The 22270-nt window shown below is 43.2% G+C and overlaps 1 protein-coding gene across 1 annotated transcript; it reads left to right on the top strand.

The window, feature by feature from the left end:
* The first annotated feature begins 2274 nt into the window (after positions 1-2274).
* eeig1a (estrogen-induced osteoclastogenesis regulator 1a) lies at positions 2275-21033 on the top strand. Its single transcript, XM_029510395.1, has 12 exons — positions 2275-2404; positions 2489-2777; positions 14502-14622; positions 15585-15614; positions 16606-16722; positions 17343-17389; positions 17576-17727; positions 18376-18492; positions 18910-19105; positions 19177-19298; positions 19457-19526; positions 19690-21033. The coding sequence occupies exons 2-12, from the start codon at positions 2635-2637 to the stop codon at positions 19733-19735; spliced, it is 1161 nt and encodes a 386-aa protein (XP_029366255.1). The 5' UTR covers positions 2275-2404; positions 2489-2634; the 3' UTR covers positions 19736-21033.
* The last annotated feature ends 1237 nt before the right edge of the window (positions 21034-22270 follow it).

Below are 22270 nucleotides of genomic sequence, written 5' to 3'. Positions count from 1 at the left end.
AACTGGGGAATAAACATCCCCGTCACACCTAAACATCAAATATTATCTCAGTATTAGTACATAGAGTAATCCCAAAGAAACGTTGAATCTGCTGTGATAAAGTGGATGCCAAGTGGAGTAGTTGAACTCATGGACCGGCGTTCTCTCTCCACCCAACCGGCCGAGGCAGATGCCCCCCCAGCCTGGTTCTGCTCGAGGTTTCTGCTCATCGGGGATCTGTTGAGTCTCTTTAAATCGTTTTATAAAGAGTTTGGTCTAAATCTGCTCTATATGTAAAGTGCCTTGATGAAACTTTTTTGATTTGGTGCTATACAAATACATCTGATTTGATTTGATTTGATTTTCTGTTGTCTGAAGTTCGTGAGGAAAATGTCCAGTCCGCATCAGTCCGGTGATCAGAAAGGAAAAGAGAAGAGAACTAGAAAATAAAGGGTGAAGAAATTTTCTGAACAAATATTTTAATGAAAGTTGGTGACGGTGAAGCTGGAACGAGAAACGTAGAGCAAGGTAAGAAACAGAGCAGTTAGCTTGTAACGTAAGCTAACCAGACAGCTCTAATGCTAACGTCCATTAGCCTAGCCTAGCCTAGCCTAGCTTAGCTTAGCTTAGCCCGACACAAAAACAGAGTTTGGTGGCTGCATCAGAGAGGAGAGGGCTCCAGCTGAGTCAGGTAACAGAGACAGTGAGGAGGAATTTATTTAAGCAACCTCAACAACACACACAGACATTAATGTTTTTGTGTTTGTGCAGAAAGACACACCTGTGTTCAGATGTGAGTGACGAGGAGTAGGATTGTGTTGTAGTGATGTCCACAGAAGACATCCAAACTCCGGCTACAAGCTAATGTGTGCCATATTGTTACCTGGAACACACACACAGGTGTGTTACAAAAACAGTCCAATGAAAAACAATGAACGAGCAATGTCAGACAAAAGGAGTGAGTAACGAGAGCATCAACAGAAAGGAGAGGAGTGAAAAGTACAACATTTGTCCTTCAAATGTACTGAAGTGAAAGTAAAAGAATCCCCCCAAAAATACTCAAGTAAAGTACAGTTACTCAAAAACTGTACTGAAGTAAATGTACTTCGTTACTGTCCACCCCTCAGTCTTACATACGTTTTTCACTGAAGATGTCTGTTAGGTGTTGATGACAACGAAGTCAAAGACTCATTCTTTTTCTTTAGTTCTTTAGTTTCTGTAGTTAAACAAAGAAAGCAGCGTTTATACTGGAAATACTCAAGCGAACAAATATAACACTCAAAGGACGTAACGCAGCACCAGACTCAATGTCCTTAGTGACTTTGAATTAATGGGAAAAGCTGTGTTGAACATACAGTCTCCTCACTGATCTGTCGTTCCTCTCTTTGTCCCAGAAGGTGACAAATGATCGTAATAATATATGAAGGTCCTTGAAGGCAACATCAGGAGTCTCGCCTGCAGTTCAGACTCTGGTCACGTGATGGCGCTGCTTTACCTCCGAGGCAACTTTAGAAACGTGATATCTGACACTTCTTAGTCTGCAATGGGACCAAGCATCTTACATTACACAGTAAAATAAGTAAAAGATGAAAATTAAAGTGAAGTAAGTGAGAAAGATTCAGGTGAAATATTCAAATATAAACTGTGGACTTTGTAGATGTATTGAAGAATTGAGTTTTTGTGGGAGGTGCAGCAATGATGTAAAACAAAAGCTCTTCAAACATACATCTGCGTATATGTGTATGTATTTTTATACTCCACACAGTTATTTATCCTTACCTTGAGACGTTTTTGTATTTTATGCTGCTTTTTCCATTCCTACAGCAGATTGAGCTGCACCTCAGCTCAGGCTGACAGTAAAGTCTCTCTATTCTCTGTCACTTCTGTACATTATATAATACGTCCAATCTTCCCAAAAAAAAATCACATTTCTGTACCCCTTCATTTCAAACTTGAAAACAGGAATTCACAGACAACAGACCACACACACAACCAGTAATTCCAAGAAATGTTGTAGTGGATGTCTGAGCTGCAGCGTTAAAAGAAAAGCCTGAAAAATGTGTTTTATAGGAATATTTCCTTCTGATATGTTTTTATTTTATTCTCATACATATTTATACAATGATGCTTCATTGTGTACTTCTATCTTTTACCTTTTCTTTATAAATCTGACAAATAGTTATTTGAATAGCTCATTCAGCTCTGAGATATAAAACTCAGGGGTTGATCTTTTTCCAGAACAACCAAAACGGAAATGCGCCACGGTGTCAACTTTTATTCTGAAGGAGGAAGGAAGTCCCGTGCCTGCTCTCTTCCGCCAGCTTGACTCCGAGAGTTCCTCCTCCTCGGAAAAGGAGATGAGCCGACTGTTTTTTCTGTCACTGAACGACGTTGACAAAACTCCCACCAACAGAAATGTCTCCAGGTGAGTTCCTAAACCTGCTTTCGGACACTTCTGTCCTCCCTTTGTAGGCCTTTTTCAGCCCAAACGGTCGGTTTGCTCCTCCAGGTTTGGGCGCTGAGCCGTCGCGGAGTTCGCATGAAAACACAAACTGAAGCAGGACAGATCTCATCAGCGGCCACAGAAGCGGCGATCATCCGCTAGTTTATTCCCTTTGTATCGGCCTGTTGTTCGGATCCCAGCCCGGAGGATCGATGGCTTTCTTCGTGAAGAAGAAGAAGTTTAAGTTTCAGACCCATCTGACTCTGGAGGAGCTCACCGCCGTGCCTTTTGTCAACGGAGTCCTCTTCTGCAAGCTCCGGCTGCTGGAGGGAGACTTTGTGGCTACTTCTTCCAGGTAAACAACAACAAAACAACAACACAACAACAACAACACACACAACACACGGAAAAATCCGTCACAGTCACTGAAAGTGAAAAGGTGGAGCTTTTAAAAATCTTTTTTCTTGTCTGGTAATATCAAATACGTGATTTAGCTTTTTATTTGTGTAAATTCATTACATTGTAAATTTTAGCTCATAATGTGAAATAACAGTTAATATTTTAAGAAGAAAATCAAATCTGACACTGACACATGAAAAGTCTTAAATGTGGTTTGTGTTGCAGGTACAATAGTGAGTTTAAGGAGATTTTTCTTTACCTGACATGGTTTGACTGTCCTTCAGTCTTCTCCAGAGGCGAAACATGTCAGGTAAAGAAAAATCTCCAAGAAAAAACCCACTCTATTGTAAACTAAAAGAAAATGCTCTTACCAAAAGGAGAAACATCACTAAAGTTCAGTAGCAGCCACAGATTTAATACAAGAGCAGCAACTTCTCAGCCAAACTAGAATAACATTCAGTGTTTTGCAGAGAAGAATGGCTTAAATGAAGAAATCAGTTGCTGTCTGATCAACGGTTTCAGTAAATTATTTCACAACAAGCCCTCTTTGTTTGTTTGTGATGCTTTTGTGCTGTTAAACTGAAGTAAACGCAGAAGAAAATGTGCTCTTTGCTTTGAAATGATTGTCATTAGTCAGTAAATCTGAGTCACATTTAAACGCTGGGTGTTGCCGTGTTAAGCGGCCTTGCTGTGTCCGTGCTGGCACCTTCGCTGGATCTTCAGACTAAACAGAACAAAACCTCCCAAAGCAGCTCACAGCACGTTGTCCACTGCGTCCAGACCAGGAGACAACATCATTAAGCTATCTGGTGACGCCGACTTTGATTTACTTCTCTGTTTTGTACTTGTTTTTTGTGCTTATCTTCATACTTGTGTCACATAACTCCTGGCTTTCCTCCGTGGACGTCGATAAAATCAGGAACTTTCATGTCTTCTCCCTGCGTCGTCTTTGAGGCCTTAGATGAGATTAGTCGGCCTTGGAGGCACTTCAGATGTCTGGGAAGGTTTCATTCCTGTAAAGAGTAAAGATGTGACGCAGTGACCTTTATATCTTTGTTAGGCCTGTTTTGTTTGTTCCCTTTTTATTGTTGCTGCTGTTTTTCAGAGCTAACGTGCAGCACAAAGCCTTCCCCTGTGCTCTCACAGGCTGACCTACTAAACTAACCTCCACTATGATGAGTTGTATTGTTAGCTGGTGGGCCAAGTGTTGACTTGGCAGACGACTCCAAACTGCTGCTAACCCATTTCTCAGATAAAGGGCTGTTGTGATTTTCCAGATCTGGCTCTGGATCAGGTCTCAGGCAGAGAAAAGGCCGCCCCACCTCCAGGTCTTCGGTCACCTCGGGTTGTGTGATGTTAAACAGCAGCGTGAGGAGTTTCTTAATCCATCCAGCTCCTTCCAGCAGCTTCCTCCCAGGTTTTCAGGGCTTTTCCTCACCGAGCCTGTTGAAGCTCAAGTGTCCGAGCTCACAGTGGCGTACGTGGGAGAACGTTTCCTCCGTGGCCTCGGTCGGAAGGTTCTCACGCAGCATCGTTCTGGTTCAGGGGCTCCCGGAGGGGAAAAGCAAACATGCTGAGCTGATTGGGATCATCTTGATCAGGTTTCTGGTTGGGAAGTTTTCCGTTTTCGGACCTTTCATCAGTGAAACAAAAGACAAACACACTGTGGGGCAAAGATAACATCATTGTTGGAGGGAGACCTCAGGGGGGAGAGTCAGAGTCAGAGTATTATTATTACTGCACTTTGAATTTTTATACAACTCGCCCTTTTACAATCCACTAAGTCTTAAAGTAATGGAAAATTGAGGTGTGGTTGTACCAAAGTCTCAGCTCCACCTTGTCACTATGGCTGTCACGATTGTGATATGGATATTGATCAGAATGATATCATGATTTTTGACCTGAGGAATCGATGATGCAGCCGCATGCCCATTCTCAAAAATCACACACCTGTGTTGAAGAGCAGCGACTTAACAAAGCTCTTTTAACTTGAATCTGCCGCCCCACTGGGCATCATAAAGAATTAGACTTCAGCACGAAAGAAGCGCTGTCAACTCTTCATCGTGTTTAATTTTAGCCCCCCTCTTCATTTCAAACTTGAAAACAGGAAATCACAGACAACAGACCACACACAATCAGTAATTCCAAGAAATGTTGTAGTGGATGTCTGCTTGTACCAGTCATGCAAACACATGAAGAGCTGAGCTGAGCTCCACCCTAACCCTGATAAATCTGTTTTATATGAACATTTCTGGACGTGTTCCAGGTTTCATTTTGTGGGAGGTTTTATTAAAACCTTCATGCTTTGGTTTATTAGTTTTATAATTGTCTGCTGTGGCCTCCAGGAAGATCAGAGACTCATTAAAAAGTTTGTTTGTCAAACTGAAACTCCCGATTTGACGTAAGAAACTGAAATTTCCCTCCTTGCTCTCCCTCCGTCTCAGGTCCCGTCGTCAGGCGGCGATGTCTGAGATCCCCATTCTCCTGTGGGGGGGCGTTTATTCTCCTCTGTGAAGGTTATATAACTACCAAGACTCCCTCCTTCTCCTTCCCATCAGTTATCATCTCTGTGGCCTACAACAAGGCCCTCTCAGAGGCGATGGCACAGGGAGGCTCCCTCAGTGGCCGACACAGATTAGCATCGCAGATCTGACAGTACAGGTCTTTGTGCGTGGCCTCGGAACAGTTGGGGAGGGATTAGTAGTTGAAAACCCTCCGAGAGTATTCATTGGCCCTGAACGTGACGGACCAGATCTCAGACTGACATGTCTGGACCGGGTTCGTTCAGAAAAACGTTCAGTTTTCTCCTCAGTGACGTTCCTTCATGGAGCAGAAGTTGTAGGTCGTGACCTTTCTGCTTTTTTACGACACTTTCTCAACATCAACAAATCTGCCACCTCCTCCAGTCACACACTGCTGAGTTATTACCCCACTGTTAACTTTGATAACCAGAAACTCCTCAGATCTGCAAGTGAAGAAACAAACCTAAGAAAAGACAGAAAAATGAACCGGCAGCTGTCTGATCTTTAGCTGATGTCTCCAGACAGACAGAGAACCTTTGTGCTTTGGCCTCCTGGTTCAACTTGTGGTTTTACAGTTTTATAACATAAAACAGTACTCTGCATTTATAACAATTGGACACGGCCAACGAGTTACATAAAATGTTCAGTTTTATTCTCAGAAATTCAGCCAGAAAAAAAACCCCAAAACTAAACTTGAAAGAGTTTGAACAGTTCTAAGAAGTCGACCGAAGCGATCCGCTGAGAAAAGCTCACAGCCTGTATTCAGAAACAGCCTTAGAATCAGCCGTCAGGACTTCTGCGACGTTGTGATGTCACAACAAAGCATGACATAAAACTTTGGACAAACTAAAATATGACACCTTTATCGTTGTATATATAAAAAGTCTCCACCAGATCTGGATGTTAACCGAGAGAAACTTTTTAAAAACAGGAAAAGCTCTAAATCTGATTTAAGATTTTTTATTTTTCTTTTAGATTTTAAATATTACTTTAAATTGGAAAGCACAAAGAAAACCAGACTGCAAATTTGGCATTAAGATTGGACTACAAGTGGAGACAGTGTGAGATTGGAGGAGGTCCTGTCGGGGTCCCGGTCCATCAGACTCCAGATGGTCTCCATCCTGATTTGGCAGAAGAACCTGGTTCTTTTTTTTTTTTTTTTCCTCAGCTACAGTTCAGCCCTCATCAGCTCAGCCTTCATGTTTACATTTCAGACATTTAGCTCATTTCGTTTCTTATTAATGCTGTTGCTGACCTTTCCAGAACATCAACACTGCTGGATGCAGATAGTGGGAACACAATGAAACATTTCTTTGGTGCTGCAGAAAAGACGAAGGGAGGGAGGAAGTTAGGTGCTCTTAAAGGTGAAGAAGAGTAGAAGTGTGAGTGGACGTTGAGCTGCTTCCGCTGCAGCAACGTGGACAGATTGTGTTAATTTCCTGTTGTGGTAATGATTTAACCTCAGCAGACACACACTCACTCACCAGTAAGAGGCCTTGAACACACTCTCAAATATACACAAACGTCACAAGATCAACTGAGACGTTCAGGAGCAAAAACAGACCATACAGTCGGGTTCAAAGGTCACCTGTTCTTTTTAATGACAGAACTGCAGTTTCCTGACTTGGACTAGGAGCTCCTGGTTTGTATGAAGCTGAATGCCAATGGATAGTGTGTCCAGTGTTATCACGTTGTGAGGCTGCGTTCACAGATTGTGTTAGTGTTTCCAAGTAGGAAGAATCAGGAAGTCATTCTCAGGAGTACCGGGAACTCTGAGGCGGAGCTTCCTGTCAGCAGCAGGATTGTTGTGAGCAGCCGTGTTGAAGTTATGAAGTGATGCTGCTGCTGCTTCTTCTCCACTTTCCTCCTCCTCTGCTGAAGATGCTGACTTTGTTTTTAGTTGTTTCTCTGACTGACCACATTTTTTTTAAATATAATTAATTTTGTGTTGTGTTCATGTGACAGTCGCTGAGGTTGACTGACTGAATAATGATGAGAAGTTGATGACAAACATCTGCAGCCTGAACCTGGTCATCATCATGTTTGGGTTGTGACTGGCCTCTCTGGAACTTTCTTAAGCCCTGAAATGCTCAGCACTCCCAAATAGGCCTGCATGCCACAGTGCACATGCCGCGGTGGGCGTTATCGTATCCTCACATGTTTCTCACACATGTACTTGCAGAGTGGATCTGTGGACGTCACACTGACTCTCATGGCTGCAGAAAGGTTCAGGCCACGTTCTTTGTGGAGTCCGTGGGGGAAATGTAAAAGATAAACATTCCCTGGAAACGTTGAAAAAAAAAAAAGTCCTCCCCGTGTCTCCATATTGGGCTGTTTCGCAATGACCCGATCTCTCATGATAACCAAATTAATCCTGTAACTGGACAGAGAATGATGCTGTCATACCTCAGATCATGAATTAATTGATAATTCATCAGGAAATGAATCAGCATAATTTGATTGTCTTTTTTTTGTGTTTTTGACAGATGACATTAAATGTCTTCAGTTTTTTACATCCACAAACTTCAAAACTACAAAGTATAAGTAAGTCTGCCCTGTGATTTAACTAAACAGGGCTAAAATGAATTAAATTATGTTTTCTTCTTTGCTCTCTTCATATAAACTTCAACATGAGTCTCTTTAAAACACCAGAAGTTTGTTAGCTCAGTCTGTTAAGTGAAAAAGTTTGAAGCAGATGAATCAATTAAAACAACGAGCCTTTTTAATTGTTTATCAAACAAAACAAAGTAAATCTTTGTAAGGATTTTTTCGTAGATTTGTTTAATCCCTGTGAATTAAACTGGATCTTTGGGTTTTGGGTTGGACAAAAATTTAAGAGAATGTCAGTAAGTGAGCAACAACACAATGGATCATCTATGAGACACCCAACTGCAAATGGAGAGTTGGATTTGTACAACAGCTTGGAAGGTTTAAAGAACACACAAAGCAGGAAACATTCAGTTTTTAAAGTTTTCTCAAACAACTCAGGAAGCAATCTTCTCAACTGAAACGTATCTGTGGTGCCTTCGCTCTCAGGAGTAGAACCAAGAGGGACGGTGCCACTTTTCTCACCTGCTCAAAAGGCCTCAGGTGCCAGCGGGTTCGGACATTTTGGCACGAGACTGACAGAAAGAGCTGAGTTGGGAGGCAGGAAGGAGTCCAGAGAGGAGCCAGTTAGAGGGGAGAGTCAGAAACCGAACGGGACCGAGCGGATTCTCTCCAGCTGTTTCCTGTTTTCATCTCACTTTTCCAGCCGTTAGCATTTTGGTGGGATGTGTGTGTGTGTAAGAGGGTGTGGGGGTGTTTCAGGCATTTCGCCAGGTAATCAAAACAAATTCTCTCTCTGAACTCTCTCAGAAATTGATCCTTTTTGTTTTTTATCTTGATGTTTTAATGATTGGACATCGTCCCGACGTACCGCCCCCCACCACACCTCGGTCCTAATGTGGAGGGAAAAGTGACCAAGCTCAGGAGTCCCATAAATGAGTAACTCAGATTTGGAGATTAGAGATTGCCGCTGAGACTAACTTGCATCGTACAGCTAATTCTTTTAAAAATGTCTCCCGTCTGTATTTTTATTCCTTTAATAATTGGTTGCTGTAGATAATGCAGTAGCTGTTGGTCAGCAAGCTAAAATACTGAAACAGTCGGTTCTTAAATATGATTTATCCCTTTAAAACTCCGGAGCCTTTATTCCCTGACCTCTGACCTTTCTGTCTGACGTCTGTTCTGTTAAAAATTAGTGGCACATTTAAAGCTGTTGGTGTCTTAAAGGTTGTTGGTTACAGTTTGACTTGTGACCTTTAGGGTAGAGGAACAGCCTCTCTGACGCCTCGCCTGACGTCATCACCCCCCCCCACACACACACTGCAGGATCTGTCTGCTTCCTCAGCACTCTGCTCTTGGCCCGTTTATCTGAGCCCCCCCACGTGACCCGACCCGGCCCAGGTGCTGTTTGTGTTTCTGCTGGGATCGGGGCCCCCAGGAGCCGATGCAGCCAGGATGGGAGATATGGATCCCGATCTGCTCCATTGCTGACATGTTAGGTCATCTCAAATCGGGGGGGGGGGGCTTTATGTTTACATTTCAGGCTGTCAGCTGACTTTGAGGGCGCGATCACAAACTCAGAATCGTCCCAGAGGCGTTTACTGGATCCTGCCCGCCTCATGTGGGTTCAGTTTTCAGTTCACAGGACTGTCGTCCTGCCAGATTCTGGATTTACGCCTCAGGCAGGAGGCAAAAACAAATCCCTGTAACTTCATCACAGCATGGTAGCTTTACCTTATTAAAGCCTCAAATACATCAATGTGAATTTAGTTGTAAACCAAAATGCTGCAATCCTCGCAAGTGCTGGATGAGGAAACATGGAGAGGAAACTGTCCTGAGTTCATTTTCCCATTGAAAAAGAAAATATGAATTTAACCTTTAACCACGAAAGCCGCGCAGAAATCAATAATATTTTTCAAGAGAGCGCCAGCCGAGATAAGGCCACGAGAACAAAGAGTGACTAACAACATGGAACAGATAACACAAAATATCTGTGAAGTCAGAGATAAAGGTGACTGTAAGAATCAGTTTAACTTTAAATACAACATGGAGAAACCTGATAAAGGCTAAAAACTAAAAATAAGACGCTTCCACTTATAAAACAATGAGGCAGCCAGAACAAGTCAGATTTCTGATCATTTTTATCAGTGTTTCTTTAACTTAACTTTTTCTTTGCCTGGTTGGTTACTGCAAAGTTTGACTTTTTACCTGAAAAGCACAGAGGGAAGTGACGGTTACATTTTGTGGTTCAGTGAATATGATGGAAAGGAGATTTACAGTTATATTTAAGGCTAAAAATGAGCTGCTCCTTTGTCTGATGGTGGCCTTGTGGTTGTGTTTCCTCCCATCAAACCTCCATGGTTCGATTCCAGATGGTTGTTGGATGCTGTACCTGTCTTTCTATTCTCATGGCTCCTGCCTTTAAAAAAATAAAACATATTATATATATATATACAGATATAATCTCAAGAAGCTCATATTGTTTATTCTCTGTCTCATTTCTTCCTCCTCTGCTCGCTCCACTTTCTTATTAATTTTTTTGCAGTAATAAATCCTCTCTCTTCCTGTTCTCCAGCTCTTTCCTTTGGTTTCCTGCCACTTGGTAATCTCTCCTGGATGCTATGCCGTGTCACGAATATGTTGTTGGCTCCTCTGCTCTCCTTGCTGTAATATGCATGTAAAAGTTGATGTAGTAGGAATTGGAGCTCGTGTGGTCCGTGTTCTCTGTTTTCCATCCTCAGGCTGAGCTCATGTTAGGCTGCCTCCTCTGTTTGCAGCTCAGCAGAGCTGGTGCTGATGATTGTTACCTGTAGACATATATGTTGTTGAAGAGCTGCAGCTTCTCCATCTTCAGGATGCGGACCGGCTCTATTTTCAGACTCTCTTTAGTGGTTGGACACAGCATGCCTTCTGTTTTTAAAGTGACACTAATTTGCTTCAGCTGCAGAGTTCGATGAGGACACAAACAGAGACGGCCCTTGTTGGCGTTATCATGTCAGACTTTGCCTCTCTGTTTCTGAGAGTTTGTGTTCAGCTGGAGCGAGTCGCCGTAACACTGTTTGCAATTGCAGTGTGCAATAGCTGCTCCTTCCTGCATAGCTACTGGGAGCACACTGCTCCAGTTTACTCTTTATAAACTATAAATTTACATCTTTATAAACCCTTCAATTCTAAAAAAGACAAAAAATTATTGAAATGAGGAAAACAACAACAAAAATAATGAAAGCAACGTTTATTTTAGGATGCTTTTCATGGACTAAACAATTGAAGATGAGACACACAACATGATAAAAAGTCCTAAAAAGTTACTGGTTATGGCCTTTTAAAGAAGTTCATTTCTAAATATTCACCTGCTGCTCGCTGCTGTATGTAAACGGGGACCAGCTGACTGAAGTGAAAGTCACAACAGCATAAAGAAACAAACACACACACCAGTCATGTTGGAAGTCTACTTTATTCCTCAGACCAGAATCCTGCTCTAAAGGAACACTTGTCCTCACTCTCCGTTTGTCCGTCTGTCTCTGGGAACAAGTGAACTCTTCACAGCAGCACACACACTCAGCTCTTATCAGGAACCCCCCACGCTATTGGTTCTCCAATGTGCAACGGGGCGCGTTCCCAGACAGCATTCCTCAGTCCAGATGGCTTTGTTCAGGCTCCATGGAAACCTCACACCCCTGCAACCCGCCGCCGCTCTGCCAGCAGCAGCAGGAGGAGGAGGAGGTGCTCGCACCGACACTCCGGCTTTCTGCCTCTGACGCTTTTATAAGCCGTCTGCTGTTCGGCACCTTCCCTCTCGGGCCAGAGGAGACAGGATGAGTCCTTCAGCCGAGCGTCTTCTGGCTCTCTTCACACTGGAGATGATTATCCAAACTTAAAAAGAGTCAATCAAATCAAAAGTTCATATTGAACAAGTCAAACACGAGTGTGGTTCAGCTGCAGAGACCACAGCACATTATGTAAGAACGGGCTGAAACAAGTCAGTCAACATGAATGAGACTGAAACATGTTTTACATTAAAGTTTTATCATCTTTGGTAGAAAAAGAGACATTTCACTTCTTGGTCTCCAAAGAAAGTTAATCAGTTGCTCTTAGAAATTAATGAAGGAAAAAGAACAATAATCCTGTACTCATGTCCTCATTATGAAGCCATAAAATATCCCTCAGAAGTTTCCAAAATACATCTTTCATCATTGGAAACATTTTCTGGCTTGTGGTTTGTAAATTGTCTGTCATTTTCCCATATACTTCAATACACTCGGAGCGATGGTCATTAGATAGAACTCCTTTTTTTTTTTTTTTTTTTTTTTGTCTTAATTTTTACATTTTAAAATGAAAATACGAAAAACATTCCCGTTCCCATTCCAGTCCCAAAAAAGTGAACTCAAGTGACCTTTTTTTTTTTTTTACAGCGTTTACGTTCAGTAAAATGTGTCAGCTGTGAAAAATAAGTGAAAGTGGTCGGAGGAAGAGAAAGAGGGAAGGAAATAAAGAGAGTGAATAATGGTGAGATGATGATGATGAGGGGGAGGGGAGCGTGAAGAGCAGCTGCTGCTAGTTGTACTGCTGCCTGTGTGTGTGTTGTGTCAACACAACAGCGTTTTAAAATGACTACAAATGGAAACGACACAGACTGAGCTGGAGTTTTGCTTCTTGTGTTTTCCAAGCATGCAGCAGGATGATCAGCCTCTGATTCTCACCGCTGCGTGAACTCCGTCTTCCTCCCCCCCCCCCGGAGTAGACTGCAGGCCGGCCGGGAATTTCACATATAAATGTAGTCGTTAATCAGAGAGCGGCGCTCCGGTCGCAGATTCAGTTTGATGGAGAACCTTCCCTTCCTTCCTGAGGCTGAGGACTGCTGATGTGGCGATAGCAGCTCAGCATCATCCGTTTGATCCTTTCATGGAGATTAATGTGATTTTAGCCTTTAAAATCCACTCGAGTTATAACACCTTTAACGTTGGTCTGTGGATTCGTTTCTTATTTCTTTAGCACATTTTAAGCCTATCAGTTGACAGGAAAGAGTGAAGAGAAGGGGGATGACATGCAGGAAGGTCTCAGGGAATCGAACCCGCACCACCTCCACCTCTTGGCCCCTTCTGACCATGTTGGCATTTTTCTTTTAGCCGATATTTGTTGTATCTGAGGGAAAAGCTTCCTTTCCTTCGCGTGTCCATTCACATAAACAAAACTGTAATAATCTTTCTGCTCTGATGAAACGTCACACCGCCGTGTCTGAAGTGTGATCGCAGCCCGCCATGGCGCTCTGCGTGGTGTAATTAAGGAGGCGTCGTGCGGGGTGAGTGACTCCAGAAACATTTGGTCCAGTTGATCTGCTACGTCTCCTCAGCGCCACGCTGGACCGAGTCCAGTGAGAGTTTCCAAAACGAGCCCTTTGCCACTTCAGGAGCAGCGAAAGGACGTTTTCTCTGCAGCTGGCAACTCCAGAGCTTTTTCACAAATTATGGGGCTTTTTAACAGGATGTTTGTAGACTCCCATCACTTAGAAACATGTTTTGGTTTTTTGTTTTTTTTTTACTGTAATTGGCGCGTAGCAATTTCAAACCTTCCTGTTTTAGTGTCAGAGACATTTAAATGAAACAGTCGGATTACTGCGGCTCATTTTTAGAGCGTTTTCTCCCCAGCAGAATAAACACGACGGGACATCTTAAAAACACCTCTGCTCTTTTTGCCCTGTAGTGACCCTGCCAGTCTGAATTCAGGCTCTTATAAATGAAAAGAGAACGACTGTGGCCGATGTTAACCAGGAATTTAACTAAGATGACAGTAAAACGAAGTGAGACGAACGTGCAACAGATAAAAAGGTCTGACCCAGCTCTGCTCATGTGGGGGAAACCAGAGTGTTAAAATTGAATTCAAAGGATTTGTAGATAAGGAAGATAGTTAAAGGCCCGGAGAGTCCAAAGGTGGATAATTGGAAGGTAATCTGTTAACTGTGCAGATTGTTTTTTTCCCCTTTTTTAGGGGATATCCATAAAAAACAAACCTACATTCCTCCTCTTGTTGCTGCTGCGTTTCTGTGACATTTCTTTGTGATTTGTCTAACTTTTGTTTTCAGGAACAAACAGATCTGTTCTGTGTTCCCGCTCGTTCACCAGGATGTATGGACACTTAAAGGTTTCTCACTGACATGTCTGACACGGCAAACTGTGTTTTCACAGAGGCCTGCAGACTATTGTATGTTGTTTCCGTGAGAGGTTTCTCTTCTGGAGAGACAAACCAGTTTACTGACGCTGCGTCTGTTCATTAGCTGACTGAAAGAGTCAGAAGCCCTGGGAACCTGCTCTGAAAGTCCACTTCGTTTTGGAAAAACTTGCTTAGTCTGCGTTGTTCCAATGAATTTGATCCTCAGTGGACACACGCTGACATAACTGGAAAAAACTTTGTTGTTGTGAAGTCAAAAAATACATTAAATCTACATTAGAAGCTGCCAAGTCTGAAAAATGTTTGTGCTTGACTTATGTCAAAGGGACAAAGTTCTGCTTCAGTGTTAATGATTCACCAAAGTCTGGACGAGTCAGCAGGAATCCACCAGACATGAAAATGAAGAATAAAGACGTTAATGTGTTCCTACTTTTTTCTCCTCACAGGCAGGAGGTCCAAGAAAACTGCGTCCGCTGGAGGAAGAGGTTCACGTTCGTGTCGAAGATGAGCGCCAACCCCCACACAGGAGTCCTGGATCCTTCAGTGTGCCGAGTGTCAGTCAGGAAGGTAAACCGGAAACTGCACTCAGTTATGTGGCCGTGGGCCTGTTGTGTTTTCAGAGTGATCGTTGATGGTCATTATATCCATCGACTCTGATAAACTGAAGTGAGCTCCATCAGGGCGCTTTGGTCGCAGCGGGACATCAGTCAGGTCGTCCGACATCCACCATAAATGGGAAAATGCTCAGTAAAGGTTTTCCTGATGAGTTTGAGGTCGTAGTCTCTAGTTTTAAGTCTACAGTACAACATGATGTTTTATTGATGTAGAGGAAAAACAGACTATAATGGCAGCTCACAACGGTGAGACGGTGCTCTGACCAAATTTAGGCCCAGATAAGTCAAGATATGTGTTTTAAACAGACAAAAGGTAGGAAAAATGTAATTAAAATTAAATTATTCCTGATTACGAACTATTATCATTTTATGTCCAGTTTCAGATAGAAAATAGAAAATAGAAAAGCAGAGAATACTTACGTTTGAGACACTGGCTGTAAATGGCTGCAGCTGTCTGAATTATAATTATACATAACGTTTTGTTTAACCTGTGTTTAACCATGCAGGCTGGACTTAGTTCATATTGTAATATGGCTATTTATATGAAACCCAACAATAAGCTCGTTTTAATCACCAGGGCTTCCAACTTGTTGCCTATCTTTAGAAAACTATATTTTAAACGGTAGAAGACAAATTTAAACCAGCTCTGTACAAAGCAAACTTTTTTTTGGGACAACGGATTCATAAAAGTAATTCTGGTTTTGGTGCTAAAACAAACAGAACGTCTACAGACAGACTGGACACGAGGTTTCTCAGAAAAATGTAGGCGGGATGCTGAACGTCCCGTGTGAACGACAGGAACGGTGACTGCGGCCCCGGCCTTTAATTTGGTCTCTGTCTTCGGCCTGTAATTGGGGGCCACACCGATGTGAAGTGGGATCGGTTGAATCACTTGTCTTCCTGTTTTCTCTGCAGGAACTCAAAGGAGGAAAAGCATACACGAAGGTAAGAGCTGGCGTCCTCACCTCTCACCTTCATAAACACACAGATGAGCCGCACCGCCACGTCGTGTAAATATTAGCATTTCTCACAGCACTTTGATGAGCCCGCCCCCAGCCGGACACCATCATAAATCAAGAAAACGTCACATTTGCCCGGAATCTGCAAAACATCCTGCCAACACCTCTCGAACCGTCTGACAGATGAGTCACGTCTCATGAATGAAACTCCAAGGTCGAACTCACACGGAGATTATCGAACATTGTTGTCCAACAGGAACAGTTTCCTCTTTCCTTTTTATTTTTTTTTTTTGTTGCTCTCCTTTTAGATTTCCTTCAGCTAAATTTACCTCGTTTCCCTCCTTAGAACTTAGCTTCCTCAAATACACACCTATGAAAACAGCCGCTCCCCAAAGAAAGGGAAACCTGGAGGATGAAGAATGGGAAGCTTTCTCTTGAGAGAGCCGCAGAGTTAATTTAAAATAACATGGCGAACAGTTTAAGCAGCGGGCAGTCCCACTTGGCCCGAAGCTGTTTGTCCCAGAGATAAAAGTCACAAACACAACAAACTTATCGGTGTTATCGGGGCCCTAAGTGGAGATTCCTGTTTTAAAAACTTTGGATGTCACGTAGCTCTCAAGTTGTGTTGAAGAGGAGGCTAAAACCTGCTCATGTCGTCTCAACGGTTTCTGCAAAGAAAACGCTTTGAGAAAAAAAACTCGGTGCTCAGCAGGTTCTCAGGAGGCCCATCTGGTGTCTGAAGTGAAGCAGTTGTCCGTTTCTTCTCACGCTTTTATTAGCTGAGGTTAACCAGTGAAATCACCAAACCGGCCACGAGCTGCTTCGGTTTCGGTTCGTCCCCTCTCACCGTGCGCTCTGACTTCAAACGCCCGCGATGCTCATGTGCTAATTGCTGGGTGTTGCAGAAATCTGTCTCTTTCTAAACAGCAGCCAGAAATAAAAAGTCTGCCATTAACTGCGCTCTCCTCCACCCTCAGCTGGGCTTCGCTGACCTCAACATGGCGGAGTTTGCTGGTTCCGGCTCCACCGTGCGCTGCTGCCTGCTGGAGGGGTACGACACCAAGAACACCCGACAGGACAACTCCATTCTGAAGGCAAGGACCGACACTGTGCTGGAGAAAAAACACCACAGAAGAAGAGACTAACGGGACAGTGAGGAAATAAATTCTATCAGAGCTGATTGTTAACTCAGACTTTGACCTCTTCGGTAATTTTTTCCACTCCATAAATTTAATCACAGCTGAAAGGTTGAAGATCAGCTGTCCCGGAAATCCTGGACAGACTTTTGTCCAACTGTGTCAGACTCGTCTGTTAAAAATGAAAATAATTCGGTCTTGATGAAGTGATTTTTCTCTTTCAACCTCCTCGTTTGGAGATTTATTGCTTTTTTTTTTTTTACTGTCAGCTTGACAAAGCTGAGGAGCACTGTGATGGTCGTATTTATAGTTTATACAGCTTTTGATTGAGGAAATGTCCCAATTTGGAACAGAAAGATATCAGTTCTGAGAGCTCTGCAGCGCCACCCAGAGGCCGTCAACCGTAGCTCTGCAGATACACTTACTTAGCAGACTGTTCATTATTACAGAGTTTGAGTTCATGCTGCTGTTTTCAGGTTTGTGATGAAATCATGATTAGATTCATTTTGTTGAGCAGAAATTTACCTGAGCTCTTCCTCATTTTTGGCTTTTTAAAGATGAGTTTTGTGTCTTTAAAGGTGATCATTGGGATGACCCTCCTGTCTGGAGACCCCTGTTTTAAAACGTGAGTACTTCTAAATAACTAAATCAGCATTTGTAGATTTCTAGCAGCTGGTGAAGAACTGATGTTGGACCAGCTTGTTAAAGGCTTGCAGTCTTTGTGCTGTTGAATTTTAACGGAGCCAAACTAAACAGAGCTTCAGTTCATCTGCTCCAGATTGATAAGAGCTGCTTTTCCTTTTTCCTGCAGAGCTCCGAGCACAGCAAAATCCATCTCCATCCCGGGACAAGAGCACACCCTGCAGCTGGACTGTAAGGGGGAGGGAACCGCCGAGCCCGGGCCGGCCGGGGGGGTTTCTCTGGGCCGCAGCAGCAAACCTCGACCCTCCATCATCAGCTCAGGTACAAATCAAGTGTCAGACTTGGTGCTTCCTTCATCGGAGCCTCTTCTGTTCAAGAAGAGTTAAAGTGGTCTCTCATACTGAACTCTCCCAACAGTGAATATGTTAACATTCATAACATATTGAGTTGTTTGTGGATCCAGAAATAATAAAAGTTTATTGAATTCAAACCTTTTTCCAGATACATCGGGCTCAGTCGTCTGTGGTCCTATTTGCTTTGTTATTGCTACATCTAAACAGACGCTGAACTCCTGAGAGTCCAGCCAGAAGCCTTTTAAAGTAGTTTTCCTGTATTTACAGTTGATATGAAAAATAAATCCCAGAAAAATGGCGTCTGAACACTTCAGATTAAGAGGAGATGAAGTAGAGACTTTGGACTGGACTCCAGTTGGCTCTGTTCTTGGCTCACCTCGTCTCCTTCCCAGATGTGCTTCATAACTCCAGCCAGAACTTTCTGGAACAAACTCTTAAAAAAACAAAGAAAGAGATGGTTTTCCTCGGGGGGAAACGAGCCGACATGTTTAGGATTTGTTCATTTTCTATTAAAATGAAAAATTAAACCTGCTTTTGTTCCAACTTGGCAGATGATCTGAAGATAAACACACAAGGTTGTAAAAGTGGTTTTCTCTTCTTCTGCTGCTTATTACAGGTCTTCTGGATGAGTCAGAGGGGAACCAGAACCAGAACCAGTCTGGTTCTGCAGAAATCTTCCAGTCTGGTCACTCTCGTAACTCCAGCTACGCCAGCCAGCACAGCAAAATCTCAGGTTCGGCGTTCACCGGCTTCATTTTTTACACTTTAATCCCAAATGTGGCTGAAATGAAGAGCTGAATTCCAGAAATAGGTGAACAAAGTACAGCGCTGAATGTCCGGAGAGGGAAGATGTGAGCCTTTCCCGTCAGTGAACGGCCCCATAGAAATCTAAAGGCGCTGTTATGAGTTCCTTTACGCATTTCTCTGCAGTAATTCTTCATGCATCGATTTGTTTCCCGTCAACGCGATGTGCTTCCATACAGAATCCCAAACGTGGGATTTTCTGCTTTTCCACGAGTGTTTTGTTTTTCTGTCTGTTGATAAAAGACGGTGTTCTTTGTGTATTTAGTGGAGTGAGTTGTTCAGACATTGTTTGTGAACTCATTCATAGAAATGTAGAAATCAAAAGTGTGTCCCTGCCGTCCTTCAGGCTACAGCACCGAGCACTCCTGCTCCTCCAGCCTGTCGGACCTCACACATCGCAGGAACACCTCCACGGGAAGCAGCACCTCGGGGGGGCTGGGCTTCGGCGCCGACACGCCCACAGAGGGCGACAAGGACGCCGGACGTCCGGAGAGACCGCCTCGTCCCCCTCGGCCCGTCTTACCCCCAAACAGGCTCCTGAGGTACCGACGCGTTTGGTCTGTGAGGCGAAGGTCCCGGTTCTGTTCTCCAGCTCACCTGCTGTCTGTTTCAGGAGGAAGCAGGACTCGGTGGAGAGTCACCCCTCCTGGGTGAACGACACCCGCATGGACGCCGACGACATCGTGGAGAAGATCGTCCAGAGCCAGAACTTCGCTGACATCAGCAACACTGAAGGTAGAGAGATAGAAAAGGTGTATTCATGAGGCGAGTGGAGCCGGTCATTGGTGTCCGCTGTGATCTCCCCCAGCTGGGGCTAATAATCAACAACGATGGGATGAGCTGTGTTTTCTGCCGACTTCTCCGTCACCTTCCTTTGTGTTTGTGCCTTTCAGACAGTAACCTGCGTCTGTTCGTGAGCAGAGACGGGACCACGGCGCTCAGCGGTATCCGGCTGGGAAACAGGTGACTCCAACAACTGACAGCTTCACCTGCCAGATCAGTTTTATCACTGATCACCTGCAGAGTAAACTAACTGCTTCCTGTTTATTGCCCAGTGAAGCCGAGTGCTCATGTGATGTGTGTTGGTGTGGATGTTTAGACACTCTGATGTCATCCTGTCTTTCAGGGTGTCTGCTGGCGGTTACGAGCCTGTTGTGATCGAGAGCCACTGATCGGAGCGCCGACCTGCAGCTCCGTCTCGGCTGTTCGTCCTGGAGCATCAGCTGGTCTGACGCTGTGAGCGGATGAGCACCGACAGTTTGCACTTTATGTGGAACGTGTGGCGGCGCTCGCCCCCACGCTGTCTGTCTGTCTGTCTGTCTGTCTGTTTTGTTGTTGAACTTGTGATGCTGAGACCGAAGCACAAAGTGTTTCTCTGAGATGACCCCAAGGTCAGAGGTCATGAAAAGTCAGGTGACACCAACATCATCTGTGGTCTAGTAGTGTGTGTGTGTGTCTACATAAAGAAATACAGTTGGTGACAGGAGGTGAGTGAGGCTGAGCTGAAGCTCCTTCATCGTGGGAATGAGTGGATGAATTGATGATGACGACGGCTCGTCCCGGCTGCACTCCGTGAGCGTCCCAGTTGTGATTTAGCAGGCAATCAAGTGTCCACCTTCAGAAATCCAAAAACACCTCATGGCTGAGTCTCTAAAACCGCTGCTTGACTTTAAACTGCCCCCCAAATCACCACACACACACACACACACACACACACACACACACACTCGCTCGCTCGCTCCTGAACGTTTCTCTGATATGACCCTAAAGCAGGTGAACTGTTCAGGTGACGATGAGGAAATGTTCTCTGAAGGGGAAAACCACAGGGGCTGGAGAGTTTTTGTTGCCCCCTGGTGGAGCAACAGCCTGCTGTTCTGTTCCGTTTTGTTTCCCCCTTCAGACACGAAGGACGCAGAATAAAAGAAGTGTAATTCTGTTAACCAGCTGGCTGGTTGATGTTCTGTCTCTTCTTCTTCTTCGTTAGTTTTAGAAGCATTTTGTTTTATTTTTCATTTGAAGAGAGAGCATAAAGTTTTTGTTTTCCTGCAGAGTCTGATCATCTTATTTTGGCCTGAAGGTCGTTTCACCTTCACAGATTTTGTTGAATTTCGATTAAAGAAGCTGAAATACAGAAACAGATTTGTTGGCAGGTAAATAAATTTTTTTCTTTTCACTGTTTGGTTTCTTCACCTCCTCAGTTCTTCTCATATTTGGGGATGAACCACTGATGGTTGAGTTTACGTCACCGCGGCCTTTAAAGCGTTTATTTATGTTCTTTTTGTTCTGGAGGTTGATTATAAGCTACGCACACCATTCACCTCTCTGAGCTTTTTCTTCCGTTAGTGTCTAACAACTGATTTTCTTGTAATAAAGATAGTTTAATCTGAGTTGTTTCTCCAGTCACATTTAGTTAGCACAGTCTGTTTCTGTTTTTGTGGAAATGACTTTACACAATAAAAAGTTAATCTCAGTTTGTGTCATGTTTTCAGTTATTTTCATCATGTTGTGTAAATAATCTTCAGCGAGTTTGTGTGTTTCTGGTCTGATCTCACTTTTTTAGAATCTATTGACTCCCTTTACTCTTTAAACTTTACATTTTTATTCACAGATATTAAATCAATGAATAAACAATACAATCTGTCTAAAAATACTTCACTTTTAACATAATTTGAAAAGGAGATTTATCCATGAACAGAAGTTTTCCTCCATGAGCTGAACTATTATTCAATTCTGGTTTTATTGAAAAAGTATTTCCTGTCACCACTTAGGTTTCTACATTTTTGTCACGTATGATGATAAATGGTTTCCAACCTGAAGTTGGTCAAGGTCAGTCAGTGTGGACGTTAGATGATTAATGAGAAAAATGGAGAAACTTGTGAATCCACATTAACGTTTCCAAACTGTGTTCTAAATTCAGCTTCAAATATAAAGATATCTGTAATTCTGCTCCTCCAGCAGCTGAGGGCGCTGATGTTCAGGAAGGAGCTTTAACTGAATATTCTCAGCAGGTCGAAGAGTTTAAAATCTGCCCAGTTTGGTTTAGGTCAGCTTCTTCACTTAGCTCTTTATTTTATTTTATTTTATCCATTGAGATAGAATCTTTTTGCAGGAGACACACGATTACAGTACAAATAATATTTCTGAACATTCCTGCAGAATGATTTTAGTTTCATTTGAAGGAACTCTGACAGCTTTCTCAAATAAAATTCATTGGGCAACGTTGGGAAGGCGCTGCAACAACAAAATCTTTGACTTTGTCTATTTTACACGCAGGAAGTGAGTTGCAGACCAATTAATATTTAAAGATGGGAGAAATGAAAGATGAAATGAAGGATCATTTCTCCAATCTGATCATTTTCACTTGTTTTCTGGAAATTTTAGTTATATTTCATCTTCTGGCTCCAAACATCGCTTGTTCTTTGAGCAGACTGTTTGTTTGAGGCTTAAAAGGTGAAAGGGTGACACACCTCTATTCACCTGTTCATTCACCTGAACAACACGTCCATCATCAGCTCCTCCAAACTTCGCCATCATTACATGCCTAAACAAATGACCGTCTCCTGGATTTCAGCTCATAAAAGGTTTTGAGTTCCTGTGAAAAAAAAGTTGTGTAAACTCAGAATTTAAGATGCCAGTCATTCAGACTCTGACCAACCGGATCTGCAGGATCCTGTCGTCTCCAACAACTGTGAGAACAAACTGTTGTG

Source organism: Echeneis naucrates, chromosome 9, assembly GCF_900963305.1.
Source record: "Echeneis naucrates chromosome 9, fEcheNa1.1, whole genome shotgun sequence".
Classification (NCBI taxonomy): domain Eukaryota; kingdom Metazoa; phylum Chordata; class Actinopteri; order Carangiformes; family Echeneidae; genus Echeneis; species Echeneis naucrates.
The sequence above is the reverse complement of the archived record's forward strand: the minus strand, read 5'-3'. Positions and strand labels throughout refer to the sequence as shown.